Source organism: Lepisosteus platostomus, chromosome 9 (assembly GCF_059453375.1).
Source record: "Lepisosteus platostomus isolate fLepPlt1 chromosome 9, fLepPlt1.hap1, whole genome shotgun sequence".
In the NCBI taxonomy this organism is placed as follows: domain Eukaryota; kingdom Metazoa; phylum Chordata; class Actinopteri; order Semionotiformes; family Lepisosteidae; genus Lepisosteus; species Lepisosteus platostomus.
In genome coordinates this window covers 10148974-10170452 of record NC_142619.1, presented here as the reverse complement: position 1 = coordinate 10170452, position 21479 = coordinate 10148974, and the positions used below count along the sequence as shown (strand labels likewise).

At 37.1% G+C, this 21479-nt stretch overlaps 1 protein-coding gene across 14 annotated transcripts in view; it reads right to left on the bottom strand.

The window, feature by feature from the left end:
- The window catches only part of tulp3 (TUB like protein 3), an 80634-nt gene that overhangs the window by 36064 nt on the left and 23091 nt on the right, over positions 1 to 21479 (bottom strand). For 8 of the 14 annotated variants that reach the window (XM_088646892.1, XM_088646894.1, XM_088646898.1 and 5 more), the window contains exons 1-3: positions 18847 to 18920; positions 16786 to 16827; positions 11499 to 11550 (exon numbers count right to left, since the gene is read on the bottom strand). In XM_088646892.1, the coding sequence (XP_088503018.1) occupies positions 11499 to 11550; positions 16786 to 16827; positions 18847 to 18905 (153 nt within the window). In that variant the 5' untranslated portion in view covers positions 18906 to 18920. Of the gene's footprint in view, positions 1 to 3232; positions 3286 to 6381; positions 6516 to 11498; positions 11551 to 16785; positions 16828 to 18846; positions 18921 to 21479 lie in introns of those variants that run through there. The other 6 variants (XM_088646897.1, XM_088646896.1, XM_088646893.1 and 3 more) reach the window with 4 other exon arrangements.

The window sequence follows — 21479 nt, the reverse complement described above, 5'->3', positions numbered from 1 at the left end:
TGAACACACATAAAGCTGCTGGACCTGATGGTATCCCTGGCCTGGCAGATAGCTGATGTCTGTGCCGACATCTTCAACATGTCCTTGGCCCAGGCCACTGTACCTAGCTGCTTCAAGACGACCACCATCGTGCCAGTACCGAAAAAATCAGCCCCCACATGCCTAAACGACTACCCCCCTATTGCACTCACCCCCATCATAATGAAGTGCTTTGAAAAACTACTTATTCCGCACATTAAAGCCAGCATTCCAAAAACACTGGATCCTCTCCAGTTTGCCTATCGCACAAACCGCTCCACAGAGGATGCAATCTCTATAGCTTTACACACCACACTAACCCACCTGGATAAAAGGAACACCTATACAAGAATGCTGTTCATTGACTTTAGCTCAGCATTTAACACCATCATACCCATAAAACTTTCTACCAAACTCAGGGCTCTAGGTTTAGATACAACCCTCTGCAGCTGGATCCTAGACTTCCTCACCAGCAGACCCCAGACTGTCAGGATTGGCAACCTCACCTCCAACACACTCACCCTTAACACCGGTGCCCCTCAAGGCTGTGTGCTCAGCCCACTGCTTTACTCCCTGTTCACCCACGACTGTACTGCTAAGTTCAGGACAAACACCATCATCAAGTATGCTGACGATACCACAGTCGTGGGCCTGATCACTGACAATGATGAGACTGCCTACAGGGAGGAGATAAAACAACTCGCAGACTGGTGCCGAACCAAAAACCTATGTCTCAACATCAGCAAAACCAAAGAGCTGATTGTTGACTTCAGAAGACAAGGAAAATTTCACTCCCCCATCTACATAGAAGGGTCTGCGGTGGAGATGGTGAATAACTTCAAATTCCTAGGTGTTCACATCTCTAAGGACCTTACATGGACACTGAACACCTCCAGTCTCATCAAGAAGGCACAACAGCGGCTGTACTTCCTGAGAAGGCTGAAGAAAATATACCTACATCCACTGATCCTCACCAACTTCTACAGATGTACGGTGGAGAGCATACTGACTAGCTGCATCACAGTCTGGTACGGCAACTGCACCGCATCCGACCGTAAGGCACTACAGCGGGTGGTCAAAACTGCCCAACACATCATCGGCAGTGCCTTACCATCCATCCAGGAAATATACAACACCAGGAGTCTGAAAAAAGCCACCAAAATTGTCTGACCCCACTCAACCCAGTCATAACTTGTTTGTTCCCCTACCATCTGGCAGAAGGTTCCGGTCACTCCAGTCGCACACAACTAGATTCCAAAATAGATTCTTCCCCAGAGCTGTCAAGTTGGTGACGCCCCCACTCCCTCCCACCATATTATGATCTCTCCTAACGTCTTCCTGTACCCACAACGACTGTGCTTCTACACCACCACACACACATGTAAGCCGAAATTGTACTGTCCCCTTGATAGCCCAGTAAAACTGTAACAGGCATAATAATATTTAATATTTATTAATTAACCATACTATTTTTAACCATACTATTTTTGCACTGTTCCAAGAATTACCTTGCACTGTTTTTGTCCTGTTATATTTTCTCTGTTTGCGGAATTTTGCACAGTTTTGATTACTTGATTACATGTTATTGTTATTGCTATTGTGTAACTGTCTATTGTCTTATCTTCTGTCCTATTTATATACTGCACCTGAGTGACTAATGAGAAACACTTTTCATTATACTATGCACCTGTGTAAGTTTAATGACAATAAAGTTGAATTGAATTGAATATCAGAGCATATTCAATAATAGTGCTATAGCCAGGAGAAAACAAGTTCTTGACAGCCACGGAATATTTAACTGTCTTTAAGAATATGAATGTGATTAACTATATGAGATAGACAGAACTTAAGACATAGTCAAAAACAAATGTTATAGTCAATATATTTTAACTGACATTAATCAACCGTTTTTATCAGGGCAGATCAATTCACATACTGTACCGTATATGTTGTTGTTGCTTTGCTATGCATTTATAAATTGGAATGTGTGTGTTTCAGTAAATTAACAATCTTCACATCAATACACCTAAAACACTTTGTGTAATAAAGTGCTTTGTATTCTTAGTCCTAAATTTCACTTTCAGATTCCAATTAGTAACTGTTTGTGTCATTATTTACACATTATTCCTCCTCTTGCTTCCTGTAGGATTTTATATATATATGAGTTAAATCTGTAGCATGGTGGTTTATGCTTTTCAAATGCTGTACTTTGTTTCCTGTTCGTTAACCATTTCTCAATCCATTTTCATACATCACTTTGGACTTCTATGACTTTTGATTACTAATCCTTCAAGTGAGACTGTCAAAAGCTTTTTGAAAAAAAATCTAGAAAGCTAAAGAGCTCTTTGAGTTCAGTACAAACCTAAAAGTTTTCTTTTAGGTTTGTACTGAAACTCACCTGTCATCTGTTTCATATTATGTATTCTAACAGTTACATGTACCTGCAACATCTGAAGAAGGCTCCACGGCCGAAACGTTGTGTTCTCTTTCTTCTTTTTTTCAGCATCGAATAAACCTATTACTTGTTCCACTGCAACATCGATGAGTGTGATAACTGAAGACAGCCTAGTGCTACAGTAATCTGAAATTTGGAATTAATGTTAAAAAGACTGAATGATCTTTTAAGTTTGCTGCTGCCAATGTTTTTAGTTAATGGGTGCTAAAAAAAATTCTGGTCAAAGAGATATTATGCTGATATTATGGGCTCAATCTTGAATTGTACAGCTACGTGTAATATAATACCACACCTGTATTCAGAACTATGTTAGAAATTCTGAAATGCGTGTCCATGTGAGGAATGTGCTTGAGATGTAACGGAGTAAGAAGGTATACACTTGTCTTTATATTTTTATTTTACTGTGCAGTAAACAAAAATAACATGTCCTTCGCAGAAAACATTAGGTTACGAGCAAAGACAAAAAACTAATTCCTTATTCCTAGATAATCCATTTTCTGGGTAGAGGTGGTCTTAATTTGCCTTTTTTTGTCACTTTAACTATTAAAACTGTGGTTATAAATGTTTGTTTAAAATATTTTTTTTGAGATCTGCACAATGACATTTTTTGCAAACGTTGGGCTACACCAATATTTTTAAACAGCATCTACCAATACAGAAACAGGTAAAATTTAGTACAATAATAACAACAATTTAATGTATTAATATAGCACTATCCAACCCAAAAGATCCAAGGAACTACTGATGTGCAGCACCCACCTGGATGACATGTAGCAGACCTCATGCACCAGCACTCCCACTATACAGTACATCTGATGGAAAAGTGAAAAATTGTTTCAGTAATTGAAGTAAATGATTATGTAAACCCAGAGCCAGAACAGGCAAGACCAATGTCATCTACTTTTCCAAACATTGTCATGGGATCTATAATGACCACGTAATTAGAATATCAGTTTAATGTCTCATCCAAATGATGTCATCAAATGATCTATGTCACTATACTGGGACATTAATTTGTAAATTATAGTCCACAGGGAAATGTGCCACCTATTGGTCCATTAACACAATTTACAGCAGCTACCTTATTTTCCTTGGAGGTCTCTCATCACATTACTAATCGTATTTTGTTTTGCCAACTTTATGAGTTTCAGTTAAGTTTAAGGAAGCAGGTAATGGCGTTGTTGCTTTTACATTTTGCAGTAAATAACACTTAAATATTATTTCTAGATCAAATCATTTTAATTATGGTGCTTCAAAAATATTTCTATCCTCTGTGCCTTGTCATTTGAGTATTACTTCCTATCATTTTAGCATTCAAATGTGTCTGAGTCACACAGAAGGTGGCAACTCAAGTAGAAAGTTTCAGAAGTGCAGGTGAAAAATGTTACCCACAATTTACAATACAGGCCTATCTGATTCAGGTAAACAAAATCTGAAGAACTATACGTTTAATACAATTAAACTAAGACTGCCCTTGACACTGTGTCTGTTATATTGGGGTTGCAAACTTTGGCAAGTAACATTTCAACACCCAGCAACATTGTGACTGCTCCTTTTATTTTTGGAGCACTGACATGAAGTCCAAAACAAATTGCACTGTAACAATGTCTTAAAATATAATTCACCAAACTTTGGTAAAGGGAGTGGAGCTTTTTTCCAAAAATATTTTTGATTAAATGGAACTAAAATAGAAGATAAGGTGTTTGCAGTGGAAAAAGACCATTAGTGAAACAAGTTTTTTAACACTGATTTAATGTGTGTGCCTAAAACATGAAATATATAAACTTTTATGATTAGGAGGAAGTGTTAAACAGAAATTGGATGGCATTTTACAGAATTTTTGAGTAAATGACACCCTTCTAAACACAGCAATAGTAGCAGGATAACAAAGCACTAACTTCATGGTGAATTCATAGTTTGATCTGAAGTTATGGAAGATCAACTAAGAGCTACACCAGATTTTACCAGAATTAACACTTTCAAATCTGATTGTGTCTGATCTTGGAAGCTTCACAAGGTTGGACTTGGTCAGTACTGGGATGGAAGAAAACCGGGCAGCTGCTGTATGTGGTGTTGGTGAATCAATAGATAGAACTCTTTACTTTGTAACTAAATTCTCAAACTAACGTCCAACCATGGTAACGGAGGACACAGTGTTTTAGGAAGAGCCATCCTTCTTATGAGGCATTAAACTGCGGTCCTGGCTTGTTGGTCATCTAAGATCCCAATGGACAATTCCAACTGAGACTTGCACAACCAGACCCACCTAATGCTCCTCCTTAATTCAATTTGTGGAGCAATTTCTCACTTCTCTACCTGATCTTCTGTAAAGTGGGAGGACACATAATTGCCACACTTCAGTGTCGGATGTAGTGGGTAATTTATTACATACAAAGGATGTGGGGATTCTCTGGGACAGAAAAATCCTGTCAAACACAAGAAGTGGCCACTGTTGGAGTTTAGTTTTCCAGGAAAATACACAGCAGATTTATTCTAATATACTACACAAACGTTTGTCTAAAGGCTGCCAATCACAAAATATTTTTAGCCAGTTTTGTACTTATACTATAAAACTTCAAAAGTATTTTGATTGTGCTATAATTCTTATTAAACTATTACCCTTATCTTAAAAATGTCGATGTGGTTTTCACCTACACAACTTAAAAAAAATTATCAGTTTAAAATGTTTCTGTCGAGCAAATAATCTTAAAAAGAATTTCTGTTTTAGGCTCCCATGCGGCTCATGGAATTAAACAACCTTCACTCATTATAAAATGCCATATAGCTTGGACCTTAAATACAGGCACTCCCCCTAACTATCACTGATCAGGTGCTTGCACAGGTAGCTGGATGGCTTAAAACAAGCTGGGCAGCCTTAACCTCATTACACCTCAATGACCTTTGCGACTTGTCTGGTGCCAATGCATGTATGGTGTTATTAGGGAGAGCTTCATCGGTACTCTATCTGACACAACAGCTCAGCTGTCTGTAATCTGGCATTTCAGTGTTTTGGACACAAGACTCATCTGTGGACAAGACAAAGACTGTCATTTTGCAACAGTCTGTATGGGATTTAATTATGTAAGTTAAGCTCCTTATAGTCTGAAATTCCAAATCATTGAAAAATTGAAAAATAGTTACATATTTTGAACTAAAAATAAAAAAGCATTAAAAATTAGTCAGTTTATTATAAAAATGTAATGTAAATGCAGATCACTTCAATAACATAAAGGCAGTAATATACAAGAAAAATTATTATAAATATTTTGTGTATTATTGTATTCATGTCATTGCAGCTACTGTATACAGTATGCTAAAAAAAAGCATAACAGATATAAAATACCTCATAAGTAATAGAATTCCACAAAAATCTGCAACACCTTGTTGAAATGAAACACTCATAAATATCTAGGATCTGGGACAGTTTACCGGTGTTTAAGTGAAATATACAATGTCTTAAAGAGCACAAAGTATCATCACAGGATTAAGACAAATCTTTGAATCGAAAGTTAGTAAACCTTTTATAATACAGGGCAAACATGTTGTGAAATATCATTCTGAAAAACTACACCATTTAAAAAGCAATTGATATCTGCTGAAAACAAAACATAAATGCTACTATATGAGCGGTGAGCTTCTCATTTTACAAAAGTAACAAAATCTGTAAAGTATGGAACCCATAGTCATCAGTGGCAAAGATAGAAATAATACTAAAAAAATACAATGCATTACCCACTCCTCAGAAAACCTAATTCCAGAAAAAAGGAAGTGAGTTCAAGGAAGCGAGATTAAACCCATCGATGAATAAGTTGCATTATAATAAAAATACAGCATAGCTTATGAATACTATTAATCCTATATGCAAGAACAAAACCACAAAAGTATACACAAAGAAAAAGCAAACCCACCTTTTCAATAGACATCCTGACTTGAGGATTAGGAGTTCTCTGAAAGACAAGGCAGGGCAGAGCGCTATAGCCCAGTAAACTCAGCCTGTTGTCGTCAATTCCCCCATGCGGGTTCCTTATCCCCAAGCGTGTGGCTTGATAACAAGAAACTAAAGTATTTTAGGATTCTGGGTGTGTTTGAGAGAGAAACCATGCACAGGGGCTTCCTAGGCTGCACATCCACCCGCTCCACAACTGTGCTAATCAGCAGCACTTCAGCGCTGGAGCTACAGAGTGTGATAGTGCTGGAAACAGACAGTACCACTGCTAGCATTCAGTGGAGGGGGGATGATCTCACAGTGCAAGAACACCAGCTCCCCAAACACAGCCTTTTTCAATTCAGAATGCCAAACAGTGAAGTTTTTCTTAAACATCAACCCTTATTTTCATAGCTTACTAAAAATAATAGTTTCAAACCATTTTCCTCCCCCATTTGCCATAGTTTATGTGTACATATCCAGAGGAAACTACTATATTTTTATTGTTTTAATTATGTAATGACACAAAACACTGCCCTGGTGTACTAAACTCATCATCTGGAAGTTTTCCTGAAAAGATTCCTAATGAAGGCAGTCTGCAACAGACTCCCACTGTGTTTCACAAGTGGTTAAAGGAGACCATTGACATCTTCTGTTTGCCAGGCTTTATGCATATGGTGTGTGCTGAGTTTTTCAGAAACAGCAGTGTTTGTAAAGCACAAACTAAAGCATGCATACATAAAGCTAAAGGAACATACATAAACTTTCATTTAATTATGGATAGAACTGTTAATGACGGTCTTAGCTAAATTCCACTGTGGATTTGCTCAATGTGATTTACTACATTTTTCCTTTTAATACAAGTGGTGAAGCAATTTCTGACCTGCTGTGTAGGAGGCCCACTGCCAAGCACTATGCAGGTAAGTGCCGTAGTTTAGTGGTGAAGTGAGTCCTGTACTACTGTATGTATGAAGAACTTTGGGATGCTTAGGGATAAAATGCACTTTGGAAATGTAAACAATTAGATAACAATAATGAACACATACAGTATGGGGTATAGCTTACTGGCCACTTGTTTCATAAGGGCCTTTTATATTGCAAGATTTTATTCTAGAGGTGTAATGTTACAAGGATGCTAAAAATATAACATTTATTAAAGTACAATTAGGACATTTCCATAATGAGAGTCAGTGAGAACAGATTGAGTTCAAATTGCAGAGACAGGGTGAAGTGTCTGGCACATTTATGGAGCAAAGAACACATAGCATGTAAAGCTGACAGCACAATTCGTTTAAGGAGACAATTATAGCTTTACCACACAGTGCTCCTTAACTTCTTTAAAAAAGATGAGCTGTAAGGCTTTTTTAAAAACTGTTGCGAAACTTACAAAAGTAAGAACTTCATCAGTATGTTAAAAGGTTGCTTGATACAGGAATGAACAAGTTAAAGGCTTATTCAAGGCTCTGAATCATTTTAGATACTGCAAAGGAACAGTTAAAGGTTTATTCCATGCTGAAAAGAGATGTTTCAGCTGTGAAGCCTTCTTCAGGTGTGAAAATGAAACTATTTTTTTTCACCATGGAATAAACCTTTACCTGTTCCTTTGCAGCCTATGCATGCTGACACAGTTACCTACTTGAACTTGTTCATTTTAGATACTTGCAGAAAAACAAGTTATCTAATAACTAACTAATTAAATTTTACTCTCATTAAGTAGAAATGTGCCATAAGTGAAGTTGGTGTCATGATGGTACTGTAGGTAGATGATAGTTCCGATTTTAGTACAAGAGTACTAAATAAAGAGTATTAGGAACATGACCTGTGTAAATTTCAGCTCATCCAAAGATGTGAACATGTTTAATCCTCTAGCATAAAGGTCACAGGAGTGAAGAGTGGAAGTTAACATCTGTTTCTGGATTTATTTTAATTCTTTATTCATGCTATGCATTGCAACCATCACCATACAGCTGTCTTCGCACATTTCTTGATTTAAATAACGGCTGAGTCAGTAGCATGAAATTAAATTCTTCTGTCCTGACGAGAAGGCATTTAGTACCTGCGGAACCAAATATTGACCTAGATAAAAGTGTTCAGGAAAAATTGTTTAAAAAATTTATGAAATTAAATTATTTGTGAAGAAATGACAATACAGTTTATATCAATTTTCATAACAGTTTAAATAACAGGATTAAATTTGTTTCAAAATTTGATCATATTGTAACAATTAATTTATCAGAATTAAGACCACTTATCGTCTCTAAAGATACTGTACGCTGCATTCATGAATTGTGTATTGTAGTCTGTATTTTTTTTAAAATGAATAGTTCTCCATATCATTTTCAAATAATATTTATATCTGAATGAAAACTTCATCCAATTCAGGAATGTGGGGGAGCCAGAGCCTATCCTGGCAAGCAACAGGCGTAAGACAGGATACACTGTTGATGGGACACGAGTCTATTGCAGGCCATGTTTAGAATATTATAGAAGTAAAATACTGAATACCATAATATGACAGTAAATGAGAAACATGAAATATTTCAAACTGCTTCATAATATATGGTATTCTAAAGTGTAGTACTGCAAATACTCAGTTTGTCCCTATAGAACTAACCTACCAACATCACAGACCATTAGGACTGACTTGCTAGTGACGCAAAACCTTGTAGAAATATGCTTTTACTCTACCACTATTCAGAAACCACACAGCAGAAATAAAAGGCAGTACACAATAATAAACTGCCTGTTCTGGATAAATAAATATCCAGAACATTTTGCACCAGCACAATTTTTTTGCTCTTTTTACTATGTGTAACATTATAAAAGTTTTTTACTGAAATATAGATTTCTGATGTTGACAGAAAACAATCTCAAAATGTTTGGGGTTTCAATGATAAATTTAGCTAAACCATGTATTCTGATGATACGGTCGTTAACAAGACAGGGGTACATTTTAAAAAGGGGTTTAAAAACTAGAACAGCCACATTCAAGCTGTCATTTGAGAAGCCCCAGACAGCTAGAGCCCTCAATTCAGCCTGGTGTCTACTTTGTGGTTTATCACATCACAGCCAGGACCCATAGCCTGGAGTAATTGAATAAGTGTGCCCTTCCTGTCCCTGCTAAAGCACCTTGAAAAAACCTTCCTTTCTCATCCAGCTGCTGCTCCATCTGACAGGTAGCTTTATTACTTTATTCAACCTGAATTTCAACCTTTAATTCAGGGAGTCCCCACAGACAGAAAGAGCAGCAGGTAAAGCTCAGACCCCATACAATACAAAGTTAAGTGGATGTGATTTACCTAATATCATGAAATGATTACTTTTTGCAGACTTTCTGTGTAGATGCAGGTGTATGACTAGGTGTATATTTGACATGCAAAATCACAAAATTGACTAGTGAATGCTATCAGTTTGAAAATATTGATGATGAATTATTAGAATTATGAGTGTTGCTTTTGTTTAAGACAAAAGGTGTCTCCTCTTTAAGTGGCATGGTGGTGCAGTGGATAGCATTGCTGTCTCGCAGCACTATGGCCCTTGGTTCAATTCTGGACTCTGCAGAGTTTCTGCATCATGGGTTTCATGGGTTTCCGGGTTCTTTCGTTTCCACCTCAAGTCCAAAGACATACTGGTTAACTGGATTAATCGGCTTCTGGGAAAACTGGCCCTAGTGTGAGTGTGTGTCTGGTGTACCATCCACGGTGTTGCCTGCCTTGGACCCGCTGTTTTCTGAAACAAGCTCTGGCTGCCTGTCACAAAGCAGTTAGGAGATAGATGGATGTGATGCATCAATGCTAACCACTGCACCACCGTGCAACCCATATGTGTGCTTTGCAATTGATATACTTTAAGAGCTGCACTAAAAATGTACATAGCATCTGAATTTTATTTAACAGTACTTTGGATTCTAAGACAGACTGCTTACTGTACTGTAAGCAGATGCAGCACACAGAAACACCTAGTGAAAGCCTTCATCTTAACTTTTACTGGATTTACGCCCCAAGACCCTCAAGAGCTATGATGATGCTGTTTCTGTGTCTATTAAAAACAGTGCATTCTATATTTTTGTATAAAATTGCTTTATAGCCACAGTGCTTTCCACAGAATCAACACTATTTAGTGAGAACCAACACTCACAATGTGAAGAACGCATACTGTACATAGACCTAATACTTCATCACAAAGACAAATGTATATTTCAGCTATATCACAAACACCAACACATAAGAAGGTGTTAATACTTCACAGAAACAGATTTATTCTGATGAATAATTAACAATTATGCCTCTGGAAATCCATTTCAAAGCAATGCCTTTTTGGAATGCCTTGCTTCTCACTTTTTAAAACTTTTTTAACAAGATTTGTTTTCATCCAAAGATAAATATTTTTATAGTGTGGCTCATCCCCAAGAACAAGAGTTATTGCTAGTTAAAGCAAATAAGAACACTATGAAAGTCACTTATATACTGTATTTAACACCTCGGCCCATGTGTTTCTTCACAATGTTTTTTTGTGTTGACCTTGTTGCAACAAAATGGTTCAACCTGTTGAACCTGTACAGGTAATGCATTCATGCACTGCAATACATTAAATTCTGCCAGCCCTGCCTCATTAGTATCTAAATTCATAAGTTTTCCTTTGGAAGATACTGTTTTGATCTGAAGACATTATTACTGAAAGAATAGTAACAATAGTAACAAATACTTCTTACAGTTGAGAGCATTTTAATATCAGGAAGGTTTTCACTGAAATAACCCCCTAGTATTTTGTTTTGTTGCATAGCTGCATCGGGATCTGTAGCTAATGCATTATGCAGTACTGTACAGCCCTTTATGTGCATGTTTTACAGCAGTCCATCAATACCACAGCAATTCCACAATAAAATGATAGTGAGTTTGATAGTGAGTTATAAATGATAAGTTATATAATTATAAATTATAAGCATTTCATAAATTATGTAAGTACTGTATATCTCCTAATGCACTAACACAGTCAATTAAGTTGGTTTCTTTGTGAAAGTGGAAAAGATTAGATTTCATTCCACGTGAACATTTACAGAGAAGTAACAGGTTCTCTACTTGCATCACTGTGTTATCTTACCTGCTTCTCGAGCTTCTGCTGTCGGAGGCTGGTGTTTTCATCATCCAGGACACTGAAAGGAAGAAGATAAGCTTTCAATTTAACAATCAAAGGAACTCTGGATGTCTTCTGAGAAGTCTGAAAATCTGACAGAAGGGTTTTGGTAAGTGTCATATTTACAACCGCCTTAATATGTACACTTAAATCATATTAATTACTGCCAGCGATTAAAAATGAGTCCACAGCTGAGAGATCACTAGCAGAACACTGCATGTTACTGAATTGGTAACTTGTGGACCTTCCTACAACAACATATAAAACAGTTGAGCAACTCATCAGTTATATTATAGCTACTTGCCAAGATATTTTATCACTTGTGTGCTTGCGAAATCCAATAGCTTGTTACAATCACCAATGTGCTATATAGCTGCTTTCTGTAAATAAGAGTTGCCAACAAAACAACATGCATTAATGGGGATATCCTTAGAAGTGTTGTTGAGTGCAAGTATCTAAAAATGCCTTGTATTTCTAGAGAGATTTCTCAGTCTTGTCCCACAATGTGTTACTTTTGCTTCTGCATTTGATATTGGATTTAAAATAACTATTGATGAGAGAACTATGACAGCTACCTCATCATTAATCATTACTAGCAATGTTTCAAATCTTACTTTTGTGAAAGGCTGTGGTTTTAGGTTTTGTTTTTTATATTGACAAACAAATGTTTGTTAATGCTTTTTTAAAACCTCTGTACTGTTTGCTCAAGACCTTAAGACATTATATATTAAATATCTGTTATTACTATATAATAATACAATATATATATATTACATAAGCATTTATTAAATATATTATATGCAATTGGGGTCTTTTCATCTCCTGTGTGCCTTTGATTTAATTTAGTTTCCACTGGATGGTGGCCAGTAGTTTCTGTATTGGTAATTATTACAGTAACAAATACCTAGAAGTAAAGCCTTATCAGCCTTATCACAACTAACAATATACATTCTACTTTTCAACTATTCAATAAGAAAAGCCAAACTGAAAAATATAGAACAAATGTTTAATTTGAGTATTCATGTATTATATCAAAATTGACTGAAACTGTAGTATTGATCAATACTAATATTGATTTGTTGATTAATTCCTGAGGATTATTTTTGCTATTATTGTAACACTTTTACATCCTGCAATACTTAGTCTTAAATAGTCTGTACTTCTTTTATACTATTCTCTTTATTTTATCCATTTGTTTGAGAATATTTAGATGGGATGACTAAATGATCAAGTACTCCACAATTTATTAACCAATTAGGGTTGGACACTTACAGAAGAGATAGGCAATAATTAGCCAGCCACCCCTACCTGAATGTGTATTTAATGCATGGTGCTTGCTCTTATTCTTTAAGATTCCTGTGGTTTATGGAGCTCCCATGAAGCTTCTCATGTGCATACCAAGAGTAAAGGTAGAAGATTCATCTCTCTACTGTCTCTAGGATGATTCATCCTTGGGTCTGTCCTGACTGCTTGCCTCTTATCCTGACACATTTAATGTAACATCTTGTAAACATTATTCAACTACTATGAATAGTTTACTCTAAAAATTGATTCCTACATTTCCCGTGTTAAAAATTAGTATTTTTGCTTTTGGAATTAAAAAGTGAAAAAATTCTATAAAAATATCATTTAAAAAAACATAGCTCTTTGTATGAAAGGACTGTAAAGTCTACAACAATAAGTTAAAATTATAATATTTACACCCATCTTTTGCCCCTTGAATCTCTGATCCAAAATTAAATAGAAATATCTAGTACTATAACATTTTCATCAGCTAATTTCTACATTGCATGCCCACTAAACATGAAACTATTTCTTTGTTTCTACCACCAGGTGGCACACACTTGCTTTACTTTGTCACAAGTTCCCAGTAAGACTGAAGTGCCACTATCAAGCCTACGTCTACTAAATCATTGTAGTGCATAAATAACAAAGCTACTGCATAATCGAGGCATGAGAGTAATTACTCACAATAAAATTGATAATTAACAAATAGATATTTTGGTATGAGTCTGTTAGAGTTATGCCAGCAGCCATATCACCCTGCAACTCACAACTAGCAACCCACTGAAGCTAAGCAGGTGTGAGCCTGGTCAGTACCTGGAAGGGAGACCTCCTGGGAAAAACTAAGGTTGCTGCTGGGAGAGGTGTTAGTGGAGCCAGCAGGTAATAGGTTAATTCTGTGCTGAAAAGAGAAGAAAGAAAACACAACGTTCAGGCCGTGGAGCACCTGAAGAAGGCTTCGCGGCAGAAATGTGTTTTCTTTCTTCTCTTTTCAGCATGGAATTAACCTATTACTTGTTCCTTTGCAGCCTATGCATGCTGACACAGCTACCCACCTGAACTATTTCCAAAATCAGTTTGTTCACTTCAAACAAATTGTCGTTTTGCCATTAAAAATAAATACAGGATGAAATACAGGGGAGCACAGTGGTGCAACTGTTTGTATTGCTGCCTTGCAGCACTGCGGTCATGGCTTTAATTCCTAGGGTGCTATCTGTGTGAAGTTTGTACAGTATGTTCTATCTGTGTTGAGTTTGTATCTCCTTCCCATGTCTGAATAGGTTAATTGGTTTCTGGCCCTAGTTAGCATGTGTCTGTGTGTGTCCTGAGATGGACTGGCATCCTGTCCAGGGTGTATCCTGCCTTGTGTGGCTTCTTTTTGTAACTGGCTAGGGAGAAATGTCCCTTTGCTAGGAGGAAAAGCATCTGGCTCCTCCACGACCCTGTATTGGATAAAGTGGACAGAAATTGAAGGGATGAATAGGATGAAATTAAACCTAAAATCAGACCTCCAGCTCAAATTAACAAAGATTTCACCAAACATCTGACAGCTGTGCTTTATCAAACAAGCTCACCTTGTTTATTTATTTTAAATTTATGGAGCATAAAATCTGTCACAGTTTGGAGGTTGCTGATTTAATTGAATAACTACAAATAGATTACTCTAAAATTACGAAAACTATATACATTATCTTGATACCATTAAATTTGATCAAATTAATTATTTATTGAAGGATTCTGAACATCATAACTGCAAAAACTAAATCTAAATTAATTATAGCAGACACATGTAATGAAATTAAATGAGGAATTTAAAAACACAAAATCCACTGAATTTAAATTAACTGGAATAAATGCATAAAATTACTGTACCAAATGATTTAATAAAATCTATGTGTTGTCTCTTGCTCAGATAGCACTGGACTGTTGCTGTTAGCAGATACACTACAACAAACATTTGATTGTTTCTTAATATAATCATTGAAACTATCAGAATGCTTTACTTCGAATATAACTAAATAAAACTTGTGCCAACCTACAGTATAATGAGTTAGTTCCATAATAGCATATTAGCAATGGATGCTCCTTTCAAATGAAAAATGTTCAGATTTCTGACAGATCTGGGAGACTGACACTAAACCAGGTATATTTTTTTGAAGCCAGAAACACATAAATGACAGAAAAGCTAATTAACAGCAAGTGAAGCGAGACTCTGTGACAGACTGGCTGCCACGTAAATCTGAGACTGCAGAGGTGCTAATTAAGCCAGCTGTGACAACAAGAGTCTCAGCTGTGTGAAGGTTACAGCCATTTCTGGAAAGAAGGTAAAGCACGAGGAAGCTGACCTGCCCCAGTGGGTGGGTTTTGAAGTCTGTCTTTAATGGGATTCAGGGAGAGTAAGGATAGGAGGTACTCAATGGGGACCTTGAGCTCTTTGAGCCTAAAGACTTATCAAAGACCCCAGCAGGATCTCTCTCTGATAGTGTTAAAAAAATAAATTAAAAAAACTAAGCCAATCAGTACACCAGACAAACTAAAACCAAAACACAATTTGTATATTAGGCATGTGATAGTGTTGTTAACAAATATAGATGAAAACTTAAATCAAACACAAATTAAAATTGTGTGAGTAAAGCAAAAATGCACCTTGTTATTTCCATTAAGTTACACAGCAGTGTGTAACTGTATTAGATTCTTTGACTTACTATGAAAGATTATTTTAAATAATTAAACATTTAAAATTTCAATATTTATATTAAATGTATACTATATTACTAAAATACTATATTACTTTATTACTTTGTCTTAATGTAATGGACTTTGACTGGCTTCATACAGTGCAATACAAAAGTATTCACCTCCTATAATGATGTTCCATTTGGTGGAATTACAAATGATGTATACACTTTACCATTGAGACCATTTGGTAGTTAGTAGCTTGTTCCATACTCTCACCTCCCTTTGTGTAAAGCAGTGCTTCCTGTTCTCAGTTTCAATATTTATTTTTTTTATGTACTATAAAGTAGTGAATATAATTAAAAAACAGAACATAGTCTTGAGTAGAAACAGAAAATCTGTGCAGTAATCTGGAGCTCATTTTATTCTGAGGACTGTCCACCTATCAATTTTCTAACAGCTTTATGCAATACAGGGTTGCGAGGGAGGCAAAACCTATCCCTGCAATGAACAGGTGAGAGGCAGGTTACACCTTGGATGGGATACCAGTCCACTGGAGGGCACACAGACACAAAACATGCACACGTTCACATTAATCAACCTACCTGTATGTTTTTGGACTGTGGAAGGAAACTGGAGCAACCAGAGAAAACCCACGTGAACACGGGGAGAACATGTAGAAACTGTACAAACTCAGTACTCAAACCCATGAACTCAATATTTGGTGGAATGCCAAACATACAGCTGCCAGGAATTAAACCCAGAACCCCAGCACTGAGAATCCGCAATACTAACCACTGTACCACCATGCTGGCCATTCTTACGGATGTTTAAAAAAAAGTGATTTTTTGCAAAATATCTACTTTAGCTAAAAGCACATGGCCTGCAAATTAATACACAAAACACATGCAACTAGACAACATGCTGCACGTCGTCCCCTCATTTCATTTCATCACACCAATTTAATTTATAGAATAATTTACACTTTTAAATAAAGCAATACCAAGTTGGTATTTGATGGAGTAGAACTGACACCAGTAGAGTCTGACAGGTCTATTAAAAGCTTAGAATTATGACATCATCAGTAGTCTTATGAAAACATAATAACAGGCACTATAAAAGGAATATTATTACACAGAGATTATTTTGTGGTGGCAATTTTATGTTCTCCTGTAATAGTTCCATATTTTACACAACTGCCTAGCATTAGGCGACTAGTAAATCTTTATGCAGCAGTGTTCTTGAGAAATACTTAAAATATATGAAGCATCTCAAAGGTGAAATATTAGCTTACCTTGTAGATGAGGTAGATGAAAAACTGGCTGAGCTAGATGGTCTTCGTTCATCCAGCCAAATACACAGACAAAACAGCACAAACAGACAATTCCAAGCAGAGAGGGGGAAAAAAAAACATGTGAGTTAAAGGGACCAGAGTTAAGCATTACAAGTTTTTTATTTAAAAACAAATATAAAGGGCATTGAGTCATACTGAGTCTCCTTAATCATATGATATTTTACCACAGTAAATTTGCTTTTTCTCAATGGATGTACAGTACATATGCACCCCCATGTTTTACCATGCTTTCACTTTTATATATTTTATCTCACTTTCATCACTAACAGAACAGCTGTTTTCAACAATAGGTCTGGGCAACGATTGTGTTTTCTGGTGGTTTTAATTTATAGTGGTGCTAGAAAGTTTGTGAACCCTTTAGAATTTTCTGAATTTCTGCATAAATTTGACCATTAAATGTCTTTGTTTGGAAAAAGTATGTGAACCTAGGCTTTCAGTAACTGGTGTAACCCCCTTTAGCAGGAATGACTTCATCCAAACGTTTACGGTAACTGTTGATCAGTCCCACACATCGGCTTGAAGGAATCTTGGCCCATTCCTCCTTGCAGAACTGCTTCAGCTCAGTGATGTTGGTGGGCTTTCTTGCATGAACTCCCCGCTTCAGGTCCTGCCACAACATTTCTATTGGATTAAGGTCTGGACTTTGACTCATCTATTCCAAAACAAGAACTTTCTTCTGCTTCAACCATTCTTTGATAGACTGACTTGTGTGTTTAGGGTCATTGTCTTGCTGCAAGACCCACCTTCTGTTGAGCTTTAGTTCACGGAAGGATACCCTGATATACTCCTGTAGAATTTGCTGGAACAATCCAGAATTCATAGTTCCATCAATGATGGCAAGCCATCCTGGTCCCATGGCAGCAAAACAGCCCCAAACCATGATACTGCCACCACCGTGTTTCACAGCTGGGATGTGGTTCTCATGTAGGAATGCAGTTATGTTTAGCAAAAAGCTTTCATTTAAGCCAAAAAGTTCTATTTTCGACTCATCAGTCCACAGAACATTCTTCCAGTAGTCTTCTGGCTCATCCAGGTGATCTTTAGCAAACTTTAAACGGGCAGCAATGTTCTGCTTGGAGAGTAGTGGCTTCCCTCCTTCCTATCCTCCCATGCACACTATTCTTGTTCAGTGTTTTCCAGAAGGCGGACTAATGAACACTGACATTAGCTAGTGCAAGAGAGGCCTGCAGATCCTTAGACTTTACACTGGGGTTATTTGTGATCTCCCGGTATAATATTACCTTGCTCTTGGAGTGATTTTTGTTGGATTTTTGTGTGTTATTTATTTTATTGGGATCTCTTTATCTATTTTTATGAATTACATGAAGATCTGATCACATTTTAGGGCAAATTTATGCAGAAATTCAGAAAATTCTAAAGGGTTCACAAACTTCCTAGCACCACTGTATATCTGTTTGCATTTTGAGGCATATTTCTAACATTGCTTTGAATGTTTCTTAGAATTTATAATTCCTATCAATCTTTTACATGAGTATGGTCCAGAACTGAAATGATTCAGATCTGTAAACAAATAACCAATTGGACCTCTGCAGAGGGACAAACCACACTGAGGGAGTGTGTGATGCATTATTATTCCCATCATTGTCTGTTTATCATGAATTGATTTTAAAAGATAAATTTGTAAAAAGTAAAAAAAGTAAAAAATGACTATTCACATTTCTTTAATTACGGGTGCAAACGCCTAAGAGGAAGTTGAAGAGCTCACAAGTTGTCACAAGTCGAATATTTTTAAAACAAAGGACTGAAGTACAGAAAAATATCTAAACAAGCAATCACGCCAATCAAAGGCACCAGTCAGCACAGGTGATTTATTGGAATGAAAACCAGCGGTCCCCCAGAACCAGACTCAAGAATCACTGCTATACAACCTTTATGAACAATTATAAGAGCAAATTAAATAGAGCAATCCTGTTATTTAGGACACCAGTGACGTTTCAAAGCCCAACCAGCTCAGGAAGCCCTGTTTAAATGTTTCATTACCTTTCGCAGTGACAGTGCAGAAAGTATGAAGTCTGGAGGAGCACTACCCAGGTTTCCATGGAGCTCACAGTCAACACTGTCTTCAGAGTCACAGATTAGAAAAAGAGATTCTTTTTCTCAGTAGTGTACTCATAATGCTTCAGAACTTCTACTGTATAGTCTATAGTATTTTGTTCCAAGAATACCATCTTCTAGGCTTTTCAAACATAGGCACATTAATCTGAAGCTGCCAGAACTCAAATGTTACTAAGCATTAGGCAAGGAGTTAAAATAACAAACTAGAAAACTGTAAGTAATTTTAAAATCTTCCAATCAGGTTCAATTGTTATGATGCAGTAGAAACTGCTTGGAATTGAAATGTAGTTGAAGTTGGAATAGGTTGTAATTGAAATGCAAACCACATCTGCAATAAGGATTTTATTAAATAAATGTCTGCAGCAAAGAAATATATAAAAATATGGAAAAAATGTAGCAGTCAGGTGTGTATATTATTGATGTATAAACTCACAAGACAATACCTACCAGTTTTGAAGTGCACAGTTTAACCACAATCAGTTTAAATGTTTAGAATATAACAGCACAAACGTCTAGGAGTGACCCGACGGCATAGGCTTCATCACGGCGTCCAGACCATCTGGGTCCGGGGGTTGGAGCGCCTGGCCTCGTTAACCTCTTGATATTCCCTGTCTCTGTACCGGATCCTGTTCCAGTTTTTAACCACGTTTTGTCTTGTCTTGGATGTATCACCCGGTTTTGGACTTTGGACTTCACCCCAGATCTCCCCCCTAGACTCTTTCGACTCATTTGCCTTGGCAACGCCCCCCGAGCACCAGATCACCGTCGCCACGCCCCCCTGTTTGTCAACCCCTCCTGATCCTCGTGGTCTCCTCCCTGATGTCCTTCTACACTTATTTCCTGATTATACCATCTGCATACGGTCGTGAACTACGCTTTACGGGAGCCGGTCACAAAAGCACCTTGGCAGTCAGGTGGCTACTGATCTGGGCTTGTACAGCAAGCAGTAATTGTTTTGTCTCCACGTTTGATTAGTTAATTGACCAACATTTTGTAAACAGAAGCAACAGCTCTTAAAACACAGTTTACATACAGTACATCCTTTGTACCATATTGTCAATAAGATTACACAGTAAAGATGACTGTTTATATAGTACAAACCACACTTAAAATCATTTAAAAAAATAATGTGAACTATTCTTGCCTTCAGTAGCATGGATCAGATGATCTTCACGCATGAAGTACTGACATACTGAATGAAATAAAAGTTAATGTGGTTTCATGGCTTGGTTTTCTTAACAGGTTTCTTAACATGGTTTTGTAAATAAAATTAAACAGAAGACTTAAAAAATAAATAACACTAAACATACAGCTTCAATGGCTATAGTATACTTCTTTTCCTTCCTCCTCTCCAGTGACACCACACCCTAAAATGCACTATGGACACTATGTAACCTCAGGTAAAAAGCATTAGATTAATCAAACAAGTAAATAAATGGAGGGGAAACTATTTACACGTATTTACAAAATCTAGTCTTTTAACACTGTTTTTGATTAACCTAAACTTCCCCCGACCACAGCCCTTTTGGCAGACACCCCACTCTTCTTAGCTCAGGCTCCACCCAGTGGGGTGAGGGTTAGTGTACCACGAGGCAATATACTGTATGAACAGGCAGAACTGAGAATAGAACATTCTCCTATACTTGCTGGCTCACCCATCCTACATGACTCATCTCCTGCACTCCAGCAGCATGTGTCCCCTAGAGTGCCTGGTAAGTGACACAGGTACTACCTCTCACCACTAGGTACTCCTTCCTGCATGTGTCCAGAGTACTTACTACTGCATTTGCCCCTCATATCTTCACTGTTCACCCTACAGCAAAAGAGAACCTGGAAATCCTTAAAGTAATGGCAGAGCAGACTGCCCAGTCTCTTTCAGGGTTTCGTAAGATGTGCTTTGACCAAACCCCTTTTGTTCAAGGCCATGAGGTGGTCATGGGTGGTGGGACCATGTTCTCTGGAGAGGAACCCCTGCTGTGTTCCTCAGTGTCTAGGAAACTCCCCTCTATCATGAAGCTTACAGCTGCTCACATGCAGCATCCATTCATACTATATGTGTCTGAACTGGAGAACTCAGCAAGGGAAAGCAAGAGCAAGGATCACACTAAATGGTAAGATGAGCATATTTATTCATTTTAGATACTATTATATTTGTTTTTTTTTCATATTCAAAATGTAAGTTATTGATATATTGATAAAGTATCAATAGCATGCAAAACACTAGCAACAATTGCTTGAGCTAATTTTTGGCACTCCCCTTCTGAAAGTTTGCCAACCCGATTCTACAGCATACACCAAGGCCTGCTGCCAAACCAGACTGCCAGTGGCCCATGCCTGTTGGTCATCTTAACATTTAGGCCACTGGTGATTAACGATGTTATACTGTGGGTTCTGTGTGACATGATAGAGAGCTATCGCAAGCATGCCTTCTTCCTTCTTGTGCATCTCTTGTATACCTAGTGCAGAGGCGCTTTGCTTTAAATGGAAAGAGGTTAAGTTAATGCGCAGTTAATATAGTGGACTCCAATATGAAAAAAGGTTTTTACTCTATATAAACT